Raw genomic sequence first — 26,542 nt, 5'->3', positions numbered from 1 at the left:
TTTATGATAGAAATGCAATTTAAATTAATAGTTTATATTTCAACATTATATATTTAACCAAAACAAGAACAAGCACTAGCTTATTGAGTAAATTGGACAATTTTAATATAAAATTCTTGTAAAATAATATTCTAACAACAAGTAATGGAACATAAATAAAAAATCTGGTTACCACACACAGGCACATGTCTAAAAGTAGCTATACGTGGGCAGATATGGTGCTTTGACTTAAAGTAAGTAAGATCAGATGCTTTTGAGGGCAAAGGAGAGGTATGGGATCTAACAGATCCCAAATCTCTCCATAAAAAGGACCTGTCGATCAACATCACCCCCAAGGTGACAGATTTTATTACCTTGAACCTCACTCCCCTTTTATCAAACCTTGAATCCAAACTAAGAGCTTGGGATAATTTGCCCCTATCTCTTATAGGCAGAATAAACCTATTCAAAATTAAGTGCCTTCCTATTTTTCTATACATCATCAGGCACGCTCCAGTATGGATACCCAAAAAATTCTTTACACAATTAGATGCCATCCTCTCTTCATTCCTATGGAAGTCTAGAGCCCCCAGGTTTAGCAAGTCTATCCTCCGTAGACCCTGGACGGAGGGGGGCCTGGCCTGTCCAGACCTCCAAAAATATTTCTTTGCAGCCCTACTTGTCCATGCACATAATTGGGTGATCTCTGATGATACAAACGCCTCGGTGGTGCTGGAGGCAGCATCGCTGGGGTCCTTTGAATCATTGAGAAATGCACTATACAGAGGTCCCAGAGCACCTGTGACTCTCACACACTCTATGACATCAGTGATAAAGGTGTGGCAATCACAAGTTTGTAAACATAAAACAGAACCAAACAGATGGTCCCCGGATACCCCCTTATGGCTCAATCCACTCCTCGCAGAGTTCCACACTATACCTGATCCGAGCTTATGGGCAACAAGGGGTATTAAGATTCTTGACCATACATGTAAAGATGGGGCTATCCTTCCCTTTAACACTCTCAAACAAAACCATGACTTACCCAACTGTTACTTCTTTAGATATTTACAGCTTAGACATGCCTTCTCTTCCCAATTTGATTCTCAACCACTATCACTCCTTCACTCCACTCTAGAATCCCTCCTCCGGAATGATGAGCTGGTAAAACCCCTATCCACCATATATAAGGCACTACTACCATCAATGCATTTTTGGCTTGAAACTCTCCAGGCTAAATGGAGGGTGGACTTTCCTGAATTAGACACAGAGGATTGGGAGGATATGTGGGAATACCCTTTTCTCCAATTAGTGGCAGTTAAGGACCACTTAATACAATTCAGGATTCTACACAGGGTGTATTTAATGCCACAACGGCTAAACAAAATTTATCCTGGGGCCTATCCTAGCTGTTGGAAATGTGGTAGCCTAGAGGCCGGTTTCTGTCATATGTTGTGGTCCTGTCCCAAAGTGCACTCTTTCTGGGTAGAGGTGACGCAATTTATAGCCTCGTTGTTAACAATCCCTATCCCGCTGACTGTACCAGTCTGCTTGCTGGGCCTGGTGGGCTCTTTAGCGCACCACACAGCAACTACGACCCTCATAGGACTTCTGCTCTTTTATGCCAGTAAAGCAATATTACTAAAATGGAAACAATCAGATGCGCCCTCTCTGAACTCTTGGAAAGGCCTGGTCAATTCTACAATAGCTTTATATAAAGCCACATATCACTCCCGTGGGTGTACTGCTAAATTTGACAAAGTGTGGAAATTATGGCTTGACTTTGCCTCTACTAATGCCGCTCAAGAGTAGACAATATATCTGACACCCATTGACTTCTCCTTCTGTGCTAACACTTGCTAAGACCCTCATGACACCCCTATAGTTGAAATCTTAGTACCCTAGGCCTAGTACCAGAGTTCCCTCTTGGGAAACCTCACCTCTATTGAAGACGAGTTGCACATTCTCCTTTCATAATATGTCCGAATGGAGTGGCTGAGCAGTGATATCTATTTTTTTTCTCTTTTTTTTGTTCTGTTTTTCTGTCATTAGCAGCATTGTTTTAGGCAGATAACCTGTTGTTAGGTACCGATTTACGTGGTACTTTTTGAGCCGGGGAATGCCCCAAGGCTCTGTTTTTGTAAATCTATTAAAAGTCAATAAAGAGAATTTAAAAAAAAAAAAAAAGGACCTGTCATCGCCTGCACAATTACAAGGGATGTTGTTCATCCCTTGTGATAGCAATAAAGTTAATAAAAAATAAATAAATAAAGAGAAAGTGTTAATAAAATAAAAAAATAAAAAATGTAACGCTCCCCCGCCCCCTGTGCTTATATGTGAAGGCGAACGCATACGTCGATCCTGCACACATATGTAAACGGTGATAGCACCACACATGTAAGGTATCATCGCAAACGTCAGAGAAAGAGCAATAATTCTAGCACCAAACCTCCTGTGTAACTCTTAACTGGTAACCTGTAAAGGCTTTTAAAGCGTGGCCTTTAGAGTTTTTAAATACTGTAGTTTGTTGCCATTCCATAGGCGTACACAATTTTAAAGGACGACACACTAGGTATCTATTTACTCAGTGTAGCCTCATCTTTTATATTTTTTTTACTAAAAAATTGGTATTATACTGTGTTTGCATGCACTCAAATTAATTACAGTTTATTTTTTTCTAAAAAAATTGCATTTGAAAAACTGTTGAATGACTATCATGTCACATAAAAAATTGCAACTAACAACATTTCTTTCTCCCGTGCTTTTGCTGTCAGAATTGGCTTGGGCAGCTGGTGGTTAAAATGATCACATTCCTGCATGAAAAGGTACAGTATGTTTTGTCATGCTTCAAAGCAATATTACCTCCCCCAGCCTGAAAAAAAAGGAAAACAACCTAGATGTGGTGGCTGGATTCGTTTTATTATTTTGGGCTTTCTTTCCTTTATTTTCAGCTGGTGATCATGCCATATGCAGTTCGTTTCCTTCCATTGAAATTGGGACAAAATTTTCCTTATTTGGAAATTCAGATGCATCCCCCAGATCCTGTCCCCCCCTCATGTGAATGAATATGGGGTGCACTGTACCCCTACTCATTTATCAAAAATATGTCAAAAATAAATAAAAACAGAGACCATTTTTGACAAGTCCTTTATTTAAAAAAAAATCTAAAAACAATGTCCCCCAAAGTATATCCAGCGTCAATCACGATGAACACCACCGCTGACCTGAAAAAAAACCCCAAGTCCGCACACCTTGCTTGCCTCCCAGCGTCTGAAATGTCAGGTTCCCACTGACTGTAATTAAACAAAGAGGCGTGTTCACCAGTTGACTGGTGACTCCGGCCCTTGTTTATTTACTGTATGCACTGGGTACTGGAGTTGTCAGTCATCGGGTGCCTAGTGACAGTAAATAAACAAAGGGACAGGACCACCCTCTGTCTCCTGTGACCATACCTATTTGTTTATTTACCGTAGGTGGGAACCCAATGTGTCAAATGCTAGGAGGCAAGCGAAAAATGCAGATCTTTTTTTTGTTTTTTGTTTTTAGGTCAATAGCGGCAGTGGCGTTTATTGTGATTGATACTGGAATAACTTCGGGGATTTTGACAATCATTAAAAAAAAAAAATAGTCTCTTTGTTTTTATTTATTTTTGACACTTATTGGTGAATGATTAGGAGTACAGTGTTCACATGGGGGGGGGGGGGCAAGATCTGGGGGCCCCCTTGTTAGAGGGAACTTCCAGGTTCTCATAAGGCCCCCCACCTGCAAACCACCACAACCATCGCCCAGGGTTGTGTTGAAGAGGTCCTTGTCTCCATCAACATGGAAGCCCCTCTGCCCCAAAGCACCCCCATGTTGAGGGCATGTGGCCTGGTATGGTTCAGGAGGGGGGTGCTCACTCGCCACCCCCTTTCCTGACCTGCTAGGCTGCATGCTTCTCTAAGGGTCTGGTATGGATTTTGGGGGACCACATGCCTTTTTTTCTATTCTTTGTGCAGAATTTGGATCACTTGATACATTTTCAACTGCATCGAATGGTAATCGCTCCAAAATTTTGGAATTAGTTTGAAAATGAATAAACCAAACATAAGTAAACTAAACGAATTCCGAAAAAAATTTGCTGCCAGCGGCGCGCTCCCACTGTGATTTTACCTGATGTCCGCCGGCACCTGCTGATCGTTTGATACACAGGCAGAACGGCAGTCTGGTAAACAAGGCAGAATGCCATTTTGTCAGTACAGAAGGTATGGATCCTGTGTTCCAGTAAAGCAGGAACACTAATCGATGCCTTCCACTAGTAAAAGCACCTCCCCCACTACACTGAATTACCAGCTAGGCACACATTTAACCCTTTGATTGCCCCTGATGTTAACTCCTTCCCTGCCAGTGTCATTAGTACAGTGACAGTGCATATTTTTAGCACTGATCACTGTAATAATGTCACTGGTCCCCAAAAAGTGTCAGAAGTGTCAGTTAGGTGTCCGATCTGTCCACAGCAATATCGAAGTCCCGCTATAAGTCGCTGATCGCCGCCATTACTAGTAAAAAAATAATAAATAAATAAAAATTCCATAAATATATGCCATCGTTTGTAGACACTATAACTTTTGCGCAAACCAATCAATATAGGCTTATTGGGATTTTTTTTACCAAAAAATATGTAGCAGAATACAATCAGTGAGGGAAAAAAGTATTTGATCCCCTGCTGATTTTGTAAGTTTGCCCACTGACAAAGAAATGATCAGTCTATAATTTTAATTGTAGGTTTATTTTAACAGTGAAAGATAACAACAAAAATGTCCAGAAAAACGCATTTCAAAAAAGTTATAAATTGATTTGCATTTTAATGAGTAAAATAAGTATTTAATATTTTATAGGGATATCAGTCAGCAAGATTTCTGGCTCCCAATTGACTTCTATACATGTAATAAGCTGAGATTAGGAACACTCTCTTAAAGGAGGGTGCTCCTAATCTAAGTTTGTTAACTGTATAAAAGACACCTGTCCATGGAAGCAATCAATCAGATTCCAATCTCTCCACCATGGCCAAGACCAAAGAGCTGTCCAAGGATGTCAGGGACAAGATTGTAGATCTACACAAGGCTGGAATGGGCTACAAGACCATCGACAAGCAGCTTGGTGAGAGGGTGACAACAGTTGGTGTCATTATTCGCAAATGGAAGAAACAAAAAATAACTATCAATCTCCCTCAGTCTGGGGCTCCATGCAAGATCTCAACTCGTGGAGTTTCAATGATCAAGAGAATGTGAGGAATCAGCCCAGAACTACACGGGAGAATCTTGTCAATAATCTGAAGGCAGCTGGGACCATAGTCACCAAGAAAACAATTAGTAACACACTACGGACTGAAATCCTGCACCGCCTGCAAGGTCCCCCTGCTCAAGAAAGCACATGTGCAGGCCCGTCTGAAGTTTGCTAATGAACATCTGAATGATTCAGAGGATAACTGGGTGAAAATTATGTGGTCAGATGAGACCAAAATCGAGCTCTTTGGCATCAACTCCACTCGCCATGTTTGAAGGAGGAGGAATGCTGCCTATGGCCCCAAGAACACCATCCCCATCGTCAAACATGAAAGTGGACGTTATGCTTTGGGGGTGTTTTTCTGGGGACAGGACAACTTTACTGCATCAAAGGGACGATGGACGGGGCCATGTGCCGTCAAATATTGGGTGAGAACCTCCTTCCCTCAGCCAGGGCATTAAAAATGGGTCGTGGATGGGTATTCCAGCAGAACAATGACCCAAAACACACGACCAAGGCAACAAAAAAGTGGCTCAAGAAGAAGAACATTAAGGTCCCGGAGTGGCCTAGCCAGTCTCTAGACCTTAATCTTATAAAAAATATGTGGAGAGAGCTGAAGGTTCGAGGTACCAAAAGTCAGCCTTGAAACCTTAAAGCATAACTCCATTTTCTTGTGGAAAAAAATAGCAAATAAAGAAAAAATAATATAGCGTATACAATTGCGACACAAGTCATATTGCAATTGAATGTTATTAAAAATTATCTTTTCTTTTCAATCTGCAGCCACTGTAATTTTCTGAAAATGCATTGCAATATGGCTACCTGTAGCTGTTCTGTACACAGAGTGTGTACTGACCACCCCCAGAAACATAATTTCCTGCTTGTGTAATTGGCTCACCAATTTTCCCAGAAGTCTGTCTAAGATACAAGTCAGATTTCAGGCATCCCCTGCAACAAAAATGTCATTTTTGGTGAGACACTCCCAGTAGGAACATATCTAAAGGGATGCAGGCCCAGCAGATTTCATCATTAGAGCACTGCAAGTGAACACCTAATAGACCCGATAGATATTTATGAAACCACTCCCATTAGACCCACTCATCACTGAGGCTCAGAGGAACATACAGGGATTTCTTCAGAATAACAAAAGGTAGGAATCTGCAACAAAAGTTGTTATCCTTGCAATGTACAGAGATCACCCAGAGGGGAATGTTTTTTTCTCAACAAAACTGAAGTTACTCTTTCATGACTTGGAGAGAATCTGCAAAAAGGAGTGGGACAAAATCCCACCTCAAATGTGTGCAAACCTGGTGGCCATTTACAAGAAACATCTGACCTCTGTGATTGCCAACAAGGGCTTTGCCTCCAATTACTAAGTCATGTTTTGTGAAGGGGTCAAATACTTATTGCACTCGTTAAAATGCAAATCAATTTACGGTATAACTTTTCTGGATTTTTCTTATTCTGTCTCTCACTGTTAAAATAAACCTACCATTAAAATTATAGACTGATCATTTTTTCAGTGGGCAAATGTACAAAATCAGCAGGGGATGAAATACTTTTTTCCTTCACTGTATTGACCTAAATTAATGAAGAAATTTGAAAATATTTTTTTTTTCGCACAGAAAATAAAAACCGCATATGTGATCAAATACCACCAAAAGAAAGCTCTATTTGTGGGGCAAAAAAAGAGCATAAATTTTGTTTGGGTATAGCATTGCACGACCGCGCAATTAAGGTAACGCAGTGCTGTATCGCAAAAAATGGCCTGGTCAGGAAGGGGGGTGCATCTTCCGGAGGTGAAGTGGTTAATGTAATTTTTTTTTTGTATTTTTTTGCAACAGGAAGTATTTTTACCTTGCAAGCAAGCAGGCCCCATCATGGATTTGTTCAAATGAATGTTGAAGCCTTCCGACTTCTTCCTGTAAAAGGACAATAAAATAGATGTCAAGAGTAGGTTTGAACCTCATTAGCATTTTGTGTATTCACCCTAACACATTCCTTTGGCTTTTCAGAATTGAGCAGAAACCATGACCTTTATTTTACAGATCTAAATCTATAATATATACATTTTATGCATAAACAATGCAGTGTGTGGAATACATGAAGGTGAGAACTGGAAGGCAGGTAAATGACAGGTAAGGATAGACAGTCATGCACACAATGATAAATATCAGTGTTGATTATTTCATGGCATTAACCTTGTCAATAGTTCATTTGCTGCCTTGATTTTTTTTTCTCAGTAACCCTTTTACTTCCAGAACAGAATTAATGAACTACCCCACATATATCCAAATACTTTTAGTTTCTGGTCTTATTCAAAGAAATATGACAGATAGGGGTTTATTTACTAAATCTGGAGAGTGCAAAATCAGGCTCACTTCTGCATAGAAACCAATCAGCTGCCAGGTTTTATTGCCAAAGCTTAATTGAACAAGCTGAGGTTAGATGCCGATTGGCTGTCATGCACAGCTGCACCAGATTCTGAGTGCACCAGCCTTAGTAAATCTACCCCATAGACTTATTTAAAACAATGTTTCTATAATTGTCCTTTAACCTCTCTCCCCTTACGTTTGTTCTCTATGGCTAATCCATTTGTGCTTCAGTAATGAGCTAGGGCAAGATTCAAAACACAGAGTCACTTGACAAGTGGATTTTCCTAGCACCATTCAAATTATTCTTTTCATATTAAAATGTCTGCATACATCAAGATATCCTGTGTCCCCTCGGAACATCTGAGTGACAATGGAATATGACTGGCAGACAGAAAAAGATAAATGATGCCTTCATGAACTCCTAGAATGCCTAGAGCCTGAATATCTTTCAAACATAACAGTTTTAATGAAACGAAGTCTGAAAAATATTGAATTTGTACCAAGAATACTGCTTAAACAAGAAATGTGCTCTTTCCATACATTTAACCTTCAAAATTTTTACAATTCCACTTTATCTCTTGACTCCCCCAAAAAGCACCATGGTAATTTTAAAACTTTGCATAATGTGTTCCTGGCTTACTATCAGGTCCTCTCCCCCCTTGTCAGAAGACAAGGGGGTTCTTTACTAAAGGCAACAAGCGGTTCATTTGTAAAGAAGGTGAACAGTGTGATAGAATTTTCCCCAGAGTTTGGTAAATGTGGTTACATTCTTGTCTGGAAAGAATACTCAATCATGTGCAATGCAAATAAGAATTAAAAAAAAAACAGCATTTTTGATTGCACTTGATTGGATGATGGGAATCAGCAGAGCTTTACCTCATTATCTTGCACTATGCAACTTCCCTTGCAAAGTGAACAGCCTATTTGCCTTGAGTAAATAAACCCCAACGTGAGAATCTTATCAAAAAGAATGTACTCTAGGAAGTGGCAGGGACAGATTAATTATGCTAAAATCTTTGTGGTGCAATACAATCCTCCACCCCAAGCTATATAAAGGGCATGTGTCGGAAATATCCTTTCTTCGATCCGTCAGTGGGAATGCTAAATCATACTTTTTTTGCAATGAAAATGAATAGTTGTGAATTCTCTTTTTGCTTGTGCAAGATACGTTTGGAGAATGGCATGACATAACTAGGGTGTCAAGAAGGACAGAGGTGTAGCTGAACAATCCTGAGCTTTGAGGCAAAATGTGAACTGTACTACACAAAATGTCTTCAGTTTTATATTTTGATGATCTCACCTTGACTTTAATATCAATGTCTGAAATAACTTCAGATGAGAGTGCTATTTTTTATTTGATCATCATTATTATTTTCCACATTTCTCCTTATCCCTTTACAGTAGGTAGTAAACCACAAATATATTTGTAGCACCCTGTAGTTTAGGCAGGGATCTCCTCACAAATGTACTTGCCAGGAGTAGTTATCCTGGTTAATTGATAGAGATCTATTGATTTCTCCTTAAGTTTGGCCTTGTTGCACTTTTCTCTTCTACCGCTAGGTGGCCGGGTACTTGGTGGTACTAGATATGAGAAGGGCTACCCAAGGTCAAGTTATGGGTATGTGGGGTGTCTCAGCCAATGGGCAGGGGTTTTCCTGAATCCCTTGGCCTGCTGGTAGAACCTATATATTCAGGTGGAGTCAGGTGATCTAGGTTCTGTGCCACCTGGATGGCTGTCTAGGTGGACGTGTGTCGTGTGCCCCGAGCTGTTAGGCCTGAGATTGGGCCTATCCCGGGGGGCATCTGGCTGCTAGGCTGTGTGAGGGCCTATCCAGAAGTAAGAGAGCAGCGCAGGGTTGGCATTGCGGCTTGCAGTCCAACCAGGAGTGATGGTTCTGTCGGCCAGAGAACCTGTCAGAGGTAAAAAGGAAGCTGTCGCCATGAAGGGACCAACCACCCTATTACCAGGGATCACAGTGAGTAAATGAAGCAAGTACCGGAGCAGTATTCTCACAGAACGGGCATGGTGTAGAATCTGGTAACTTCAGGCGGTGATCAAGTCAGGGACCCAACCAGCGGAGGTGATGCTTGCAGAGCAGCCTTGTGCATCAAGTTAGGGACTGAGCCGGTCAGCAGGGGTGAAGCTTGAGAAGTATCTGGAGTACGTGGAGAAGCGTGGGTGACGCTTGAGGGAGATATCACTGCAAAGATTGGAGGAGCCCAAGGGATTCAGAGTCAGTGAATCAGAGGGTCTAGTGAGAGACTGGGACTCAGAGGCAGTTGTAGTGAAGCTGAAGGAACTGTTAAAGACTGTTGCCATAGGAGACAGCATTCCTGCATGTGCAGATGTGGCACCTTGCTGGGGCCTTTCCCTGCACGGCTGTCCTCCTATTGAAGTCTCAGAGTCTGCTAATTGAAATTACAGCTACTTAGGGGTGTCCTGGCCCTAACCCTCTTTCCCCCAAAAATACAAAAAGGACCGTTAAGAGAAATAAAACCTCTTTTACATCCAAGAAGTGTCTGGCTCCCAATAACTTTGTCCACCTTGCACCCACTATGCCCAACAACCCACCACATACAGAAGGATGTCAGCTATCTTTGGCCTGGAAAGTTCTCATTAGACTGGACAAGGCCAGAGACCTTGCTACATATTATAACACACAGATTACACATGGAGGCAAAAAGTGTAAAGCCGGCCATACATGGCTTTGTTTTTTTCATTCAGCCAGCCAGCAGAATGAAGAAAACCGAGACAATTTCCTCATGTACACATTTGAGGTGGAAGAGGAAATCCTCCCTGCTGTGTCATTGTTATCTGACAGGGGGACTCCTCCACTGTCAGAATACAATGATCAACACTGCAAGCCAATTGGCTGCATGCGCTAATAGAACAAAAGTATAACAACAAAGCCCGTTCATGAAAGAGATCAACTTCTCATGAAAACGGGAACAGCCATACATAGATCAAAATTTGGCCAGTCCCTTCAGAACCAGCATCATTTTGATCCATGTATGGCCAGCTAAAGGCTCTGCTCACTACCACCTACAGATACAGAGAACTTTCAAACATGAATATCACATTTTTAGCAAACACTATTTTGTAATATTAGCCAAAAATGCAATCAAATACAAGCTCCTAAATATTTCAGCATTGTAATAAGGCACATATGTTTAGAGCCTGAAATATTCAAGATAAGAGGTCAACTTAATAGTAGTTCTTTAACAGAAGACTTTTCAGAGTAGAGGTTCTGTCTGTAAAAAGTCTTAAATACAACCATAGAAGATAGCAACGCAGAGCATGAGAAGAGTAGATAAATTGCAGAACTTAAGGCATATTTTATGATATATAAAGAAAGATGTGGAGAAAGAAGCATAACTGAAGGCCTTGTAGGAAGAACTAGTTAATTCCTAACAAGAAACATAACCAGAACAAATGAGTACTTGTGCTTCTCTCATTTTATGATCAATTTTAACCTTATAATCCTCCTTACCTAGAAGGTCTATAGTGTATTGGTTCCATGTCTCCTATTTAACTTGTGATGATGTTATTAGTAAAATATAACATTATAACTTGAGTAGCAGAAATTAGACATGTAGGGATGAGAAAAATTCAGAGTTACAATTTCCCTGAATTTCCTTGTGAAACTTTCCATGTTGGTGAAATGTGTTGAAGTCAATGGAAACGGCAAAATTAAATTGTTTTTATTGTATCAAAAGTAGCCCATTATTTTCACACAAAGTCAAATAAATATGTAAAGCATCAGTACACAATAAACAAATACACACACACAAAAAAAATGACAAGAGATAACGACTAAGAACACTAAAGGAAATGAAACTACCTTAAATCTGCTTGTCAACATCACTCTGCTCATGGCAGTTACCATGTAATTAAAAGCATAGATGTGGTCAAAATGTAAAATCATATATTTGTGAAGCTTTGTGAAGATTTCCACACATTTACTTTCCTCAATGTCACAGAATTCACAGAGCTTGCCTTCTGAACTACAAAGGTGTTGAGAGAAGGCACAGTCAGTAAAGGAATAATTGCTTGCAGGCAGCAAGGTACCATGGGATATCTAGTCCTTAAAAAATTTAAAGTACATAGCAGAGGGGAAGCTGCAAAGCATGCAGGGGGGGGGTTCCAGGAAGTTCATAGAAATCAGAGGGAGGGACTTTGGACTTTTCAGGCACAGTAACACAAAATAGATTACAAAAAAAAATTTCCATTTATTGAAAAAACATATAAAATGCAATTATTAAAAAACCACAAAGCAATCTAGATACATAAATATTCAATAAAGTTGCTATTGTATAGAGCCACACACACACATATATATATATATATATATATATATATATATATATATATATATATATATATATATATATATATATATATATATACAGAACCCGGAAATCTAGACATCAATCCAAGGTATGTAGAGATCCGAGGGTATGGCTGGACAGTGGACATACGATAAATATTTCAACTAGAGACTGTGCTCAACATGTTGCGCATGCCTTCACGCTTCTTCAGGAGCAAAGATTATTGTGGCTGAACAAAAATAGATAAAATCATACAGTTAATATACAATGATCTAGTGAACAGAAAAAATATATCATCAGACACCACAGCTATGAAGCCCATAGAAGCCAGACTGTAACAGCACAAAATGAGCGAGACGGGGGGGGGGGGGGGGGCAGAACAATCGGCCATTTGAAACATGTAGTAGCAAAATATAAATGTTACAACATAAACAGAACAACAGCCATAGTTCTTTAGAAATAATTTTTTTTTTGTTTTTTTTTTCGTGTTTTTTTTTCATGCCACACTAAAAAAAAGCAAACAAAACAAATAAATAAGTAAATAAAAAAAAATTAAATATTGCTGGTTAAAAAAAAAAAAAATAGCAGAAAATAATTGCTAAGGAAAGAAGGGGAAGAAGGAGTTAGGGTTGATTAAATTTAATTTATGGTAAATAAGGGTTTACTAAATAGAAGGTACTTCTGCGCCACTAATAACAAATGTCTGTGTGATTAAATAATTGAGGTTGCTGCTAGACACCAACTGTTATTAACAGGAAAAGTGAAAAAATATATAAAAAGATGGAGTGCTACCTTGTATCACACTTATATAATGATTACCTAGCAAAATGAGCAATAAGTGTACAACAGTGACCCCTAGTGGGAGTAGTAAATATGACACTTATAACTTTACAAAACACAGTGCATAACAGTGGCCCCAAGTGAGAGTAATAAATATGACACTTAAAACTTACATTTTTTTTAAACTTAACACTTAAGTTTTAAGTGTCATATTTATTACGCTCACTAGGAGCCACTGTTATGCACTTTGTTTTGCAACGTTATAAGTGTCATATTTACTACTCCCACTAGGGGTCACTGTTGTACACTTATTGTTCACATTGCTAGGTAATCATTATAAAAGTGTGATACGAGGTAGAGCTCCATCTTTTTGTATATTTTTTTTCAAATAAGGGTTTACATTGAAACACATTTTATTAAAAATAAACTTTTATCTTTTATTCGCAAGTTTGTTTTAAATGACATTATATGTAAATCAAAACTAACCTCTCAAAAAATCCAGAAGGGGTTGCAGCATATACTGTATGAAATCTATTTAAAAGTCCAACAATCGTAGCATTTTGGTGGTATGACTTTTTCTTGTTGGGCTTTCAAATTAATTAGATAGATAGATAGATAGATAGATAGATAGATAGATAGATAGATAGATAGATAGATAGATAGATAGATAGATAGATTATGTGGCTCAGAAAGTACACCTTTTAGCTGTTCCCATTGTTTAGAGGAGCATATTACCTTTTAACATATTTCACCTTTAGCATTTATGGCTACCAAACTCCCCAGGATAAAAGGCCAGCATCACAAGCTGCAAAGAGCATGATGCCAAAGAGGCAACACTACAAGCTGCAATATGAAAGAGAGAAGGACTGCCAAGTCCAAGAACTGGCTTGAAATGCATGGAGCCCTGTTTGCTATGGAAATCACAGACAAGCTATAACAGAAGCTACATGACTTTTAGTTTATCCCTATTGCATATAAACTAGTGTCAATGCTAGGAAAGAATTAGTAATGTGTGAAAGTGTGTATGTAAACATATTTGTAGCACTCTGTATGTCTTGTATTCCTGTAACTGTAAATGATTTGTATATGCTGCATACTTGTTTGGTAAAGGTACATAAACATTGAACTGGGTTATTTACTTGGGTTTATTGCAAGAAATATAAAAACAACTGAGGCTTTCATCCGTGATTTTCACCAAAATATTTGAGGGCTCTCCTCCAGGATATGCATTCATTTATGATTGAAAATAATTGTATTTTTCATTTGCACTCCTGTTCAGTTAAGAAGCTTGGTTTTACTAAGCAGGGACTACAAAACAGCTTTCTCCCTATATAAATGAATTGGAATGCAAAGGCACCTGAAGCAGGACAACTGTGCCTACAATGAATTCTGAATGATTTCAGCAGCATTTAAAACTGATGTCAAATGCACTTTGCATCTGCCCATCAAAGCTTATCAATGCGTGTCCTCAAAGTAATCAGATATTCAAGAATGCAAAAACAAAGCTAACAGTCTTGTGCTTGAGAACTTTTATTCTTTCAGACTTTACTCTGTTGATTTTTAAAGCATCATATTCATACATTAATATGAGTTATGTATCTAAGCATGTGAATAATGCCAGCAATTATACATTTAGCTGAGTTCTTAATGCCCTTTTGACATTCATTGGCCGGCATTCTCTTTCTGTTTCTTTCCCAGAAACTTAAGCATGACAATAACAAACAAACTGCTCAATTCTACTAATGTAGAAACAGGGAGCTGGTGAAATAAATCAAACACAATGACCCTCTGGATGTGCTCTGATATTTCACATGGTCAGTGCTCGTGGTATATTAAATGGGTGACTTTATATTCTCCAAACCAATAATATATTGCTGATTATGACCACTTCTGGTACTATTTGTTTAGCTAAAACAATATTGTATCCACTAACTTGTTCCCACTCAAGCTGTCATGAATTTCCAATGACTACAGTATTACACGAAAAGTAAAAACATCACAAAAACTCTATGGCTTAAAAGAACAAGACAAAACATTTTTAGGTTGAGTAAAAAGTACAACCAATATATATTTGTAACAGTGAAAGACACTGTTCAAAGGACATTGTTCAAAAAATGTAATGGTGCAGTTCACAGAGTAGAAATACAGCCATTCTTTTTCTAGTGTATGCTGTTTTTCTTTTAATGGCCTCTGCCAAAACAGGAACCCAACCCTACTTTTCCAAAACCACCATGCACCACCACTCACACTTCTAATAACTCCCTGTAGGACCCACAGGCTTAATCCCTCTCTTCGCATTGTACAGCCAATGTAATGTGCTGGGCAGAGCTGTCATTTAGACAGTAGTCCTGGTATGTTAATCGCTGGAGCTACTGCTCCATCATTTACTGTAACAGACCTCTAATGTCTCCTTAATATAAACCAGTCACCAGAGTAGGGATGAGCTTGCTGTTCGACTCAAACATTGGGTGTTTGCTTGTTCGCTGAAGAGCAAACATTATGGGGCATTTGCGGCAAATTCGACCGTCACGGAACGCCCCATAATGCACTGCGAGATTGCATTGCATTGCTGCATGATGATTGGCCAAAGCATGCACCAGACCTCTGCTAAGAGAGCCAAAGATACAAGTCCATCAAGTCCAACTTATGTGTTTGATTATATGTCAGTATTACATTGTATATCCCTGTATGTTGTGGTCGTTCAGGTGCTTATCTAATAGTTTTTTTTAAAACTATCGATGCTCCCTGCTGAGACCACCGCCTGTGGAAGGGAATTCCACATCCTTGCTGCTCTTACAGTAAAGAACCCTCTACGTAGTTTAAGGTTAAACCTCTTTTCGTCTAGCTTAGTTGCCTTTCTTTGTACTCGCTCCATTTCCAGTACATCCTTCCTGAGGACTGGTGCCCAGAACTGGACAGCATACTCTAGGTGCGATCGGACAAGAGTCTTGTAGAGTGGAAGAATTATTGTTTTATCTCTGGAGTTGATCCCCTTTTTAATGCATGCCAATATTCTGTTTGCTTTGTTAGCAGCAGCTTGGCATTGTGGCTCGGAGGACTAAGTCCACTCCCCACACTATATAAGGCTGCCTACAAGGCGGCCCTATGTAGTATTGTTGGTGTGGACGGAGAGATAGCTTGATTTAGATTAAGCAGGCAGGTTATTGAGCTAGTGGCAGTGTATTTGATATAGATTTTATATATATATATATATATATATATATATATATACTGGTATATATGTTTCCTTTTTATTGTTTCACTTTAAGCATTATTAAAATCACTGCTCCCCAAAAAACTTTTTTTTGCATTGGTACATGTCCCCTGGGGCAGGACCGGGTCCCCAAACATTTTTATGGCAATAACTTGCAAATAAGCCTTTAAAATTAACGCTTTTGATTTTTCACATTCATGTCCCATAGGCTTTAACGGTGTTCGCATGTTCGAACTAATTGTTTGCCTGTTCGCATGTTCTACTGCGAACCAAACCAGGGGATATTCGGCTCATCCCTACACCACAGTAAAAAAATGTTTTACAAAGTAATAAAATTACTTGTCCTGCCACAGATTTGGCCTTAGGGCCACATAATAGCTAATTTACATAAAAACAACAGAGATACATTTACATGTATGTAGACCAAAATGAGGCACAAAGAGAAAACATCACCACATGAAGAAAATGACAATATTGCATTGAAGGTAGCCAATATACTTTATATCCTAAAGCACAAGTACACATCAAGATGGAGATATCATGGAATGCTAGAATGTGGCACCAACAATGCATTGGACTCCCTGTATATAGGGTTTATTCCCTAAAGCTTATCCTCCAACTGCAGCAAAATGAAATGTGTAAGATCCAATCCCATCATGAGAGAAAAGTAGACAAAGAGGGAGAAAAAGTAAGTTGAGGGAAAGGAAAAAATGAGGGGGTAGGAAGGGAACGGGGAGGGGGGGGGGGGAGAAGAAACACCAGTGGCTATTGGGGACAGGAAGTATAGTTCAAAAATGGGATCTAAAATTCTAATACCGGTCATCGTCTCATTAACAGGAGTGCCCTGTATGCATTAGTTTAACTTTAAGAAAGTTAAGGGAGAGAGACTTCCATGCCTGGGCAATAGTTTGTTTAGTATGGACAAGGGAAATATAGGTACAGTTGTCTTGAGAAACATTTTCAACGGGTCTGTGTAGAAGGGCCTCCCTAGACTCCCTGTGGAGATTGACCCAAAGGACTGTATTGTTTATGGTATAGACTCATATCAACAAACATCAGACATTGGGGCTGGTTCACCCTTCACCATTATCATACCCTCCATACTCCTCTCCTGCACAAACTGCTCATTGCTATCCACTCCACACTTTATTCCTGCACTAACATCCACCATAATGTCTTCCACGATCCTCCCCTGCACTGAGTGCTGTCATCATACACTCTGCACGCTTACCCTGAACATATAGCTTTCCCTCTGTGCTCATCTCCTGCACATACTGTCCAGTGTCCACCATCATATCCTCTGAACTCCTCTCCTACCCATAAACTCTGCAAAAATACTGTACGTCCTTAAGGCACCTTTCACGTGGACGGCTGTTCTGCCGCAGTTAAAAGCATATAATATGTTCTGTGAAATTCAAGACTGCAGGCACTGCAATCAGCTGCATTTGTACAGTGAGATTACCTGCGTTTACGTGCGGTTACATGCGGCTGCGTTTGAACATTCTTGTCATTTCTGATGTGCTTCCTGTTGCTTTTCTTTCCTTGTTGCGGCTGCTATCAGCAGGAGAAATAGTACACTGCGATTACCTGCAGTTATGTGCAGATAGCTGCACTAAATCGTTACTGGACGCAGTCAATTCTATTTTTTTCTATCCACACCAAACTGCATACACCAAACCGCTAAATCGCAGCTAAACGCAGTGTGTGAATGGGGCCATAGGAAAGCATTGTGTGCTTTTAGCTGCGGTAGAAAATAGAAAACTAGAAAATCCGGAGCTAAAAGCACAATTCTATCCGTCCGTGTGAAAGGGGCCTAATGCCTCGTATGCCTCGTACACACGGTCGGACTTTTCAACCGGACTTGTCCGACGGATGCCGACGGACCAAATCCGGCGGACAATCCGATCGTGTGTGGGCTTCCCCGGACCTTCAGCGGACTTTTCCAGTCGCAAATCTGATGGACTTTAGATTTGGAACATGCTTCAAATCTTTACGTTGTAACTCCGCCGGACCCAGAAATCCGCTCCTCTGTATGCTAGTTTGACGGACAAAAACCCACGCTAGGGCAGCTATTGGCTACTGGCTATCAACTTCCTTATTTTAGTCCGGTGTACGTCATCATGTACAAATCCGTCGGACTTTGGTGTGATCGTGTGTACACAAGTCCGGTCGTTAGAAAGTCTGTTGATTTGCACTTTATTTATTTTTTGAATCAATAAAGGTTTTATTGTGCAAAGACAAAGGTATAAAACAAAATCAAGCATAGACTCCATACAAAATGAGTAGACAATCAAAGATTCGTTTTCGTCTCATAAAGTATTAACTTGTTAGCATAGAGTCCGCACCAACTCGACAGTGGATTCTGCACCACAGGTAGAGTAAAAGTCAAATCCAAACAAACATAAACATCACTAATAACAATAAAAGGAATTTTCTATTTCGTCCCCCCCCCCCCCGAACTCTCCCAGTGTATGTATCTCCTCCGTACCTAAATACATATTGCACCAATCTGCCAATGTCCATTTGACACCTCATCTAGAGCCGAACAGTAGTAGTCTAGTAAGTATGAGCTGAGGGGGAGCCACCCCCAAAGTCTCCAGCCACTCCTTCCAAATTTTTGGAAATGTATTAGGGTTATTCCTATGAAGGTATGTATTTTTTTCCCTTATCAATATATTGTTAACCTGTTGTATCCACTGCTGACAGGTAGGTATGTGAGAGGATAACCAATATCTTGCTATCAGTTTTCTCGCTAGATAGAGTAATCTAACCAGGGCCTTATAAGAGTAAAGTTCTTCTGTCAGTCCACCTAGAGTGCACGTAACTGGAGTAAAATCAAGCTGAACCTGAAATATATTGTTTAGAGTTTGGATGACTTCCTGCCAGTATCTCACTAGTTTTGGACATCTCCATAACATGTGAATAAGTGTTCCTTGGTGTACTTGACACTTTGGGCATATGGGCAAATCCCGTCTACCCCATTTTTGTAGCTGTACTAGCGTACGATACGCGCGGTGAAGAATAAACAGGTAACGGTTTATGTGCCACTGATACTGACACAAGTGGACCAGCTGCTAAAATCTGTTCCCAAGCATCCCCATTTATAGGGCTGACATCTGCCTCCCATTTTTCTCTACAAGGCAGCAAATCCGGGGCCTGTATATACATAAATAGAAATGCATATATCTTAGATATCCCCCTTCTTGTCAGAGGTGGAGAAAATATCCGTAAAAATGTTAGAATCCTCTACCTGAAACGTGGATGTTCTACCCTGAATCCTGAGAGCATGACGGAGTTGCATGTACATATAGAACCTAGTACTTAGCAAGGGGAACTCTAAGCAAAGTTGGTCAAATGATTTCACTTCCTGCCCAAGAAAAAATTGCGGTAGATATTTAACTTCAGCTTCTATTCAAGTAGAATAGTTTTCAAGTTTAGCCAGTTCCCTATAGCCAGTTCCCTTATAGAGGTACCAGCTAAAAACCCTGTGATACCTAATCTATGCTTTAATTATACCCAAAGTTTCCGTAGGAGTTGGATTGTAGGGCATCGACCGGGCATTTCTGGCAGGCCCATTTCCAGCTGAGACAGAGTGGAAAACACCAATAGGGATTTAAGCAGCAATGTCCTGGAGGGGTCAGCCACCAATGGGAGATCCCACCTAGCCAAGTGCTGCAACTGGGCGGTCAGAAAGTATGTGAAAGAATGAGGTGCCGCCAGTCCCCCCTGGTCTTTGGGGTATTGTAACATAGTCAGTTTAACCCTAGCAACTCCATATTTCCAGATCATTAGGAGATAATGCGGGCGGACCAATATTGAGGAATCCACACGGGAGCGCTGTGGAGAATGTACAGCAACTGGGGAGCCCACACCATTTTGATGAGGTTAGTGCTGCCAGTGAGAGAGAGGGGCAGCTTGCACCAACTGGAGCACTTTTGCCAAAATTTCTGCAAGATAGGTTTAAGATTCAATGTGAGATAATCTCCTACATCCCCTGTCACCTGTACCCCTAAATATTTAAAGGACGTAACCACATCGACCTGGGAGGCTATAGGAGGAAGGGCTGCAGGCAAGGGGTCCAACGGCATCAGTGAGGACTTGTGCCAATTAATGGCAAATCCAAATTTGTCTATAAGTCGCATAACAGCCTCCAGGGATCCTGCTGTTTCCCTTAGGTATATCAGTGTGGCATCGGCATATAGGGAAAGTTTGTCTACCCTCTCACCCCTATGAAATCTCACTATGGCTGGAGACGCTCTTACCATTGCCACCAGAGGTTCCAGCGCCAAGGCGAAGAATGGAACGCACCCCTGTCTGGTCCCACGGTGCAGGGGAAAAGCTTCCGAGAGTACTCCATTAATGAGTATTCTAACACTGGGAGCTGCATAAAGCAGCTGAATCCATGCAAGAAAGGTCTTCCCAACTCTAAACTTATGCAAAACAGCCCATAGGTTTCTCCACTCGATGCTGTCAAAAGCTTTCGCAGTGTCAAGCGAGAAAAAAGCCCTATTGCCCAGGTTGTCAACAGGAAGCTGTATATTTAGAAAGAACCGTCTAATATTTAGTGCCATTGACCGTGTAGGTATGAAGCCTGATTGGTCAAGGTGTATGAGTCCCGATACACTTTTGCAAGACGAGTGGCAAGTACCCTGGCCAGTAGTTTAATATTTGTATTTTTTAACGATATTGGCCTATAGGAGACAGGCAATAAGGGGTCCTTACCTGGTTTTGGCAATACTACAATTATAGCTTCCCTCATAGAGACAGGCAAAGTCCCCCTCCCAAGAGCATCATTCAGAGTCTCCAAAAGTGTGGGCAAGAGAGATTCACTGTATCGTTTGTACATTTCCGCAGGTAGTCCTTCAGTCCCTGGTGATTTACTATTGGCCATAGCAGCCACGCTTCAGTCGGTTCCTCAATTGTGATAGGTTCATTGAGTAATCTACAGCCCTCTGTGGATAATGGAGGAAGAGTACACTGATCCAAAAATTGCATCAGTTCCTCCTCCGTGGGACTGACCTTAGAGGCGTACATCTCTTTAAAAAAGCCACTGAAGACGTCTAAGATTTGAGCTACATCCTGCACCTTGTTCCCTGCAGGGCCCTGGATATTTTCTATATGTGATGCTCCCTGTTGTGACCGAGATATTACTGCTAGTAAGTGCCCAGTGTTCTCCCCCTCCTCAAATAGTTCTGTTGTGTAAAGAACCATTTGTTCTCAGCAACTGTAAGGGTGACTTGTTGGTTTAAAGATTGGGCAGCCAACCAACTACGTTCCGAGGCAGGTGAAGGATTCGTAATATACCATTCCTCCGCTGTACGTGCTTTATTGGCCATTTTAATGTTGGAGATTTGTTTGATGATAAGCCCACGGACATGTGCCTTAAGGGCATCCCAAACCACCCCAGGGTCAGCCGTATACTTATTATAATATAGGAGTGGGGGGGATCAGCCTGTCAACAGTGAGAGCATACGCCGCACATTGCATCAAATTTGTCTGCATGGCTGTAGTCCCAGAAGGAAGCCTCTTCTAAAGATAATGCACAAGAAATCTAAGAAGTAAACAGAGGGGCCAGATGGGTCCCTGGAATGCCAACAGAAGGAGAAGCTACCACGTATTTGGATCAAAATGGTACGAAAAAACATTACTGAAATTCAGTATAAAAACAATTGTAAGGGATCCCACGTCTGCGGGTCTAATCCACACAGGTGGGATCCGTTCCTCCACAACATCAAGAGACCATGAAAAATAAAAAAGCAAAAAACAACATTGTATTAAAAATAGACAGTGGTGGGTCAACCCATCTTACCCCAAATACCCCTTCCAGACCCCAAATGCCCCAGGGAGGTCAAGCAGTGATATGCTGGTAAGTGGATTGGTTATTGTAAACTATATTATTTTTAATACAACTTTGTTTTTTGGTTTTTTATTTTTCATGGTCTCTTGATGTTGTGGAGGAACGGATCCCACCTGTGTGGATTAGACCCGCAGACGTGGGATCCCTTACAATTGTTTTTATACTGAATTTCAATAAAGTTTTTTCGTACCATTTTGATCCAAATACGTGGTAGCTTCTCCTTCTGTTGGCATTCCAGGGACCCATCTGGCCCCTCTGTTTTCTTCTTAGGTACATTGTTACTGCTACTTGGGAAGGAGCCCGTCAGCTTGACGAACCGTATAGATCATATACAATCCTCTGATTTACATGAGTGGATTCAGTCATTGGTGTTTTTTTAGTAATATTTTGATAATGCACAAGAAAGCCCGCAAACAGTTTGCTGAAGACAAGCAGACTAAGGACATGGATAAAAAGAAATAAAGAGGACATGGTTTACTGGAACCATGTCCTGTGGTCTGATGAGACCAAGATAAACCTATTTGGTTCAGATGGTGTCAAACGTGTGTGGCAGCAACCAGGTGGGGAGTACAATGACACGTGTGTCTTGCCTATAGTCAAGCATGGTGGTGGGAGTGTCATGGTCTGGGGCTGCATGAGTGCTGGCGGCACTGGGGAGCTATATTTCATTGAGGAAACCATGAATGCCAACATGTACTGTGACATACTGAAGCAGAGCATTAACCCCTCCCTTCGGATACTGGGCCGCAGGGCAGTATTCCAACATGATAACGACCCCAACACACCTCCAAAACAACCGCTGCCTTGCTAAAGAAGCTGAGGGTAAAGGTGATGGACTGGCTAAGCATGTCTCCAGACCTAAACCCTATTGAGCATCTGTGGGGCATCCTCAAATGGAATGTGGAGGAGCGCAAGGTCTCTAACATCCAGCAACTCTGTGATGTCATCATGGAGGAGTGGAAGAGGACTTCATTGGCAACCTGTGAAGTTCTGGTAAACTCCATGCCTAAGAGGGTTAAGGCAATGCTGGAAAATAATGGTGGCCACACAAAATATTGACACTTTGGGACCAATTTGGACATTTTCACTTAGAGGTGTACTCACTTTTCTTGCCAGTGGTTTAGACATTAATGGCTGTGTGTTGAGTTATTTTGAGGGGGCAGAAAATTAACACTGTTATACAAGCTGTACACTCACTACTTTACTTTTTGTAGCAAAGTGTCATTTCTTAAGTGTTGTCACATGAAAATATATAATAAAATATTTACAAAAATGTAAGGGGTGTACTCACTTTTGTGAGATACTGTGTATGTATATGTATAATTTATATATTTATTTAAAATGACAAGGAAGATGAAATGATTAAACTGTATTCTCAGTGCAATACATGGCAAAAATAATTAGCAAATAATAAAATAAACATACTTGTATTGTATAATTGTAATACCTTTAGTTATTCATGGGCAATACAATACAAAATTATAGCAAACCAATAATCACAACCAATGATAGCCCAATACAAGGACTTGCTTATTATTTTTTTCTCCTTTTTGCCTCAGCTGCCTCTAGTACATAATACAGCACATCCTGTGACTGGCTCAGGCTCAGTAATCTAAAGATAAGTATCATCTGAAAACAAATGGTGGCATTTCCCTAGATAATATTATTCATTTATACACCAAAAGACATTATTTATAGAGACTGTAATAAGAAAACTACAATAACAGCTAGTAAATGTTTAAATAATTAAAATGAGCAGCAGTCAGAAAATCTATTCTAATTTCAGTTTTGCACCATTGAACATGAAGTATTGATTGGTGCTCAATTGCATTTAAATTTATGAAGCTAGCTGTATTGGTATAGGCACATAACCTGATTATCTGTGCTTCTACTGGCTAGATGGTATGGCGCACTTCCATTCTTATGTAATAAAAAGAACACTTTTTTGAATAGATTAAAGTGACCAAATGTTTTCTGGGGATGATGCAAACATACCTTGACACATGTCGCAATGTGATTTAAATTTCTGATGCAACTGATCTTGGTTCTGCTAAGTGTAAATGATCCCAGTGTACCACAGTGTAGATCTAAACCCTGTGCATCTAGTTTACTAGCTAAAGCACTGTTTATCATAACAAACTGATATGTTTTTCTCCCCATGAAAACTGTTTTCATACTTTTTTCATTCCTTTTTGAATCTCGGTGCTGTTGATCTCTTCAAGCCTCTTTCAGTTATTTCCCGTATGCATGCATGTGCTCCAAGATTGGCCACACATCATTGTTCTGGACTGACTTTCTAATGCCGCGTACACACGGTCGGATTTTCCAACAGGAAATGTTCGATGGGAGCTTGTTGTCGGAAATTCTGACCGTGTGTAGGCTCCATCGGACATTTTCCGTCGGAATTTCCGCCAAACATAATTTGAGATCTGGATCTCAAATTTTCCGACAACAAAATCCATTCTCGTAAAATCCGATTGTGTGTACACAATTCCGACGCACAAAGTTCCACGCATGCTCTGAATCCAGTACGAGACGGAAGCGCTCGGTCTGGTAAAACTAGCGTTTTTAATGGAGATAGCACATTCGTCACGCTGCAAATTTTAAAATCTTTTAATGCAGCACATTCTCTTCTTCTTTATAATGCTGTTTTGCTGCTGATATTCACACAGAGTTCTGACAACCTGATTTCTTTATTATTTCTCGTAATCTCATGAATATTTTTTTTTTTCGTCAGATCTCCATAATAATGTTTAGAAATTTTGTTTATAGTTTTTTGGGTTTTTTTTATCCAGATCTCCTATTTTTTTTTTTTTTATAGTGATCTCCATAATTGTTTCTTTCGTTTTGTGTCAAGTTACCACAACACCATTATTATCTTATATTTTTTAACCTCAAGGAGGTTGGTGTTGCTGTCCCTTGTTAATTTGACATTGTATTTTTGAAATGTACCTGCCTACTCACAAACAAATTGTCCTTTTTGAAGTAAAACACATAGGCAAGTATTTGTGAAAAATAAATAGCCATTTTTTATGGGTCATAACAAAATAAAGAGGAAGGCAACGCTGGAGAAACTGGTGAAATTTGCGAAGCCTTTGTACCCCAGGGCAGACATCAATTATTTTACAGTCAAAATTGGTGGCCTGAGGAGTCCTTATAATAGTGAGCACAATCCGGTCCAGGACTACAAGAGATCAGGAACAGAAGCAGTTGACATATCTGTCCCCAGGCTGTGGTCTTACCACAGCCTGCGTCTTTTGTCAGACCAGACTGAACCCAGGCCATCACTTTTTTGTCTTCCTTCCACGCTTCCTTCCACGCTTGCTTCCAGGCTGTGGCTCTGGTGTTGTAGTTGTGGCAGGAGGTAGAGGAGGAGGAAGAGGATCATGGTTGAACTCCCAAACATGGCTTTGGCTTGTAAATTCACCCCTCGACCCCCTATTTAGGGCTTGTAACATAACTTCCTCACATAAGAGGCATTGACCCTCCTCCATTTCCTGTATTTTGCAGGCTGCCATGTAGGCATAGTCGTCTTGGTTCTGAGGGCCGCAGTAGCCTTCTGAAATAGGCCAAGTGCTGCCTCCTCCAGGTTACTCCTCTCCCTGGGACTTTTTTTTGGAAGGCAGTGGGGAGGGACCTGGGATTCCGGCAGGCTACTGGGCCCGGCCACCTCCCGGCTGCCACTTACCCCCGCCACCTCCTGGCTGCCACTTTCCACAGCCTCCTCCTGGCTAAGACTTTCCTGTGCATGAAAAAGGGACATAGTTTTAGTTTTTGGTTCATCAATCACACACAATTTTCAGCTCATGACTGTTGCAAATTGAATGTTAATAAATAGAAAAGACTATCATTCTGACTCCAGCATTTTTCATTCTTGTCCCAATCATTTGTGGCCACTACTGTCTATTGATATGTAAAACACTTTGTAAAATCAGAAATTAATGATCAATAATAACATCTAGTTAACATCATTAATTATTTGACTAGAAATATGTTGAACAATGCTATACCTGGCCCAAGCTGGGCTCCTCCACTTCTTCCTGGCTGGAAGGCTCAGGTTGGACGTCGGAAGCCTCAGCTGAGGTGGAAGGAAGCCTTGAAGGAAGACTGGAGAGTGCTGGCCTGGGTTCAGTCTGGCCTGCCAGAAGATGCAGTCTGTCATAGTACCACAGCCTGGGTACATAAATGTCATCTGCTGCAGCTCCTGATCTCTGGGAATCCTGGACCTTCTTGCGCTCCCTATTATAAGTGCTCCTCATGCCACCAATTAGGGCCTTCAAAAAAGGGAATGTCTGCCATGGAGATCATCGGCTTCACAAATTCCAGCAATTGATTCAGTGCTGCCTTCCTCTTTGTTTTATTAATATAAAAGGGGTGGTTTACCTGCCACAGACAGGGCAGCTCCCTGTACATATCAATAAATATGGGGATAAAGTCCTCATCATTGAATAAATTCATTTTCTCTGCAAGACGCAACACAAGACAAACCCTAATGTCAGGATAAACTCTCCTAATCTTGTCCCAATATAGGCCTCAATCTATAAGCAGTATAGGCCACTGATGCACCAAGTTAAAATTCTAATGATCGAAGCTTCCGATACTCCTTCCTCCTCTCACAGTCCGTACGTATGATGCTCGCGTGTTACGCTTTATATACACTGCGCATGCGTGAAACTCTGCCCGCCCCTGACCTTTCTTTCTAGTCTATTCCCCGTCCCTTCTCTTTCAGCTCAGTGGGAGAGC

The 26,542-nt window shown here is 40.6% G+C and overlaps 1 protein-coding gene across 1 annotated transcript in view; it reads right to left on the bottom strand.

Moving 5' to 3' along the window:
- The window catches only part of IQCJ (IQ motif containing J), a 189,302-nt gene that overhangs the window by 33,009 nt on the left and 129,751 nt on the right, over positions 1 to 26,542 (bottom strand). The window contains exon 2 of the mRNA XM_073628901.1: positions 7,102 to 7,166. Within this exon, the coding sequence (XP_073485002.1) occupies positions 7,102 to 7,166 (65 nt within the window). The remainder of the gene's footprint in view (positions 1 to 7,101; positions 7,167 to 26,542) is intronic.

Source organism: Aquarana catesbeiana, linkage group LG04 (genome assembly GCF_042186555.1).
Source record: "Aquarana catesbeiana isolate 2022-GZ linkage group LG04, ASM4218655v1, whole genome shotgun sequence".
NCBI classification, from domain to species: Eukaryota; Metazoa; Chordata; class Amphibia; order Anura; family Ranidae; genus Aquarana; species Aquarana catesbeiana.
This window is presented reverse-complemented; position numbering and strand designations above follow the sequence as displayed.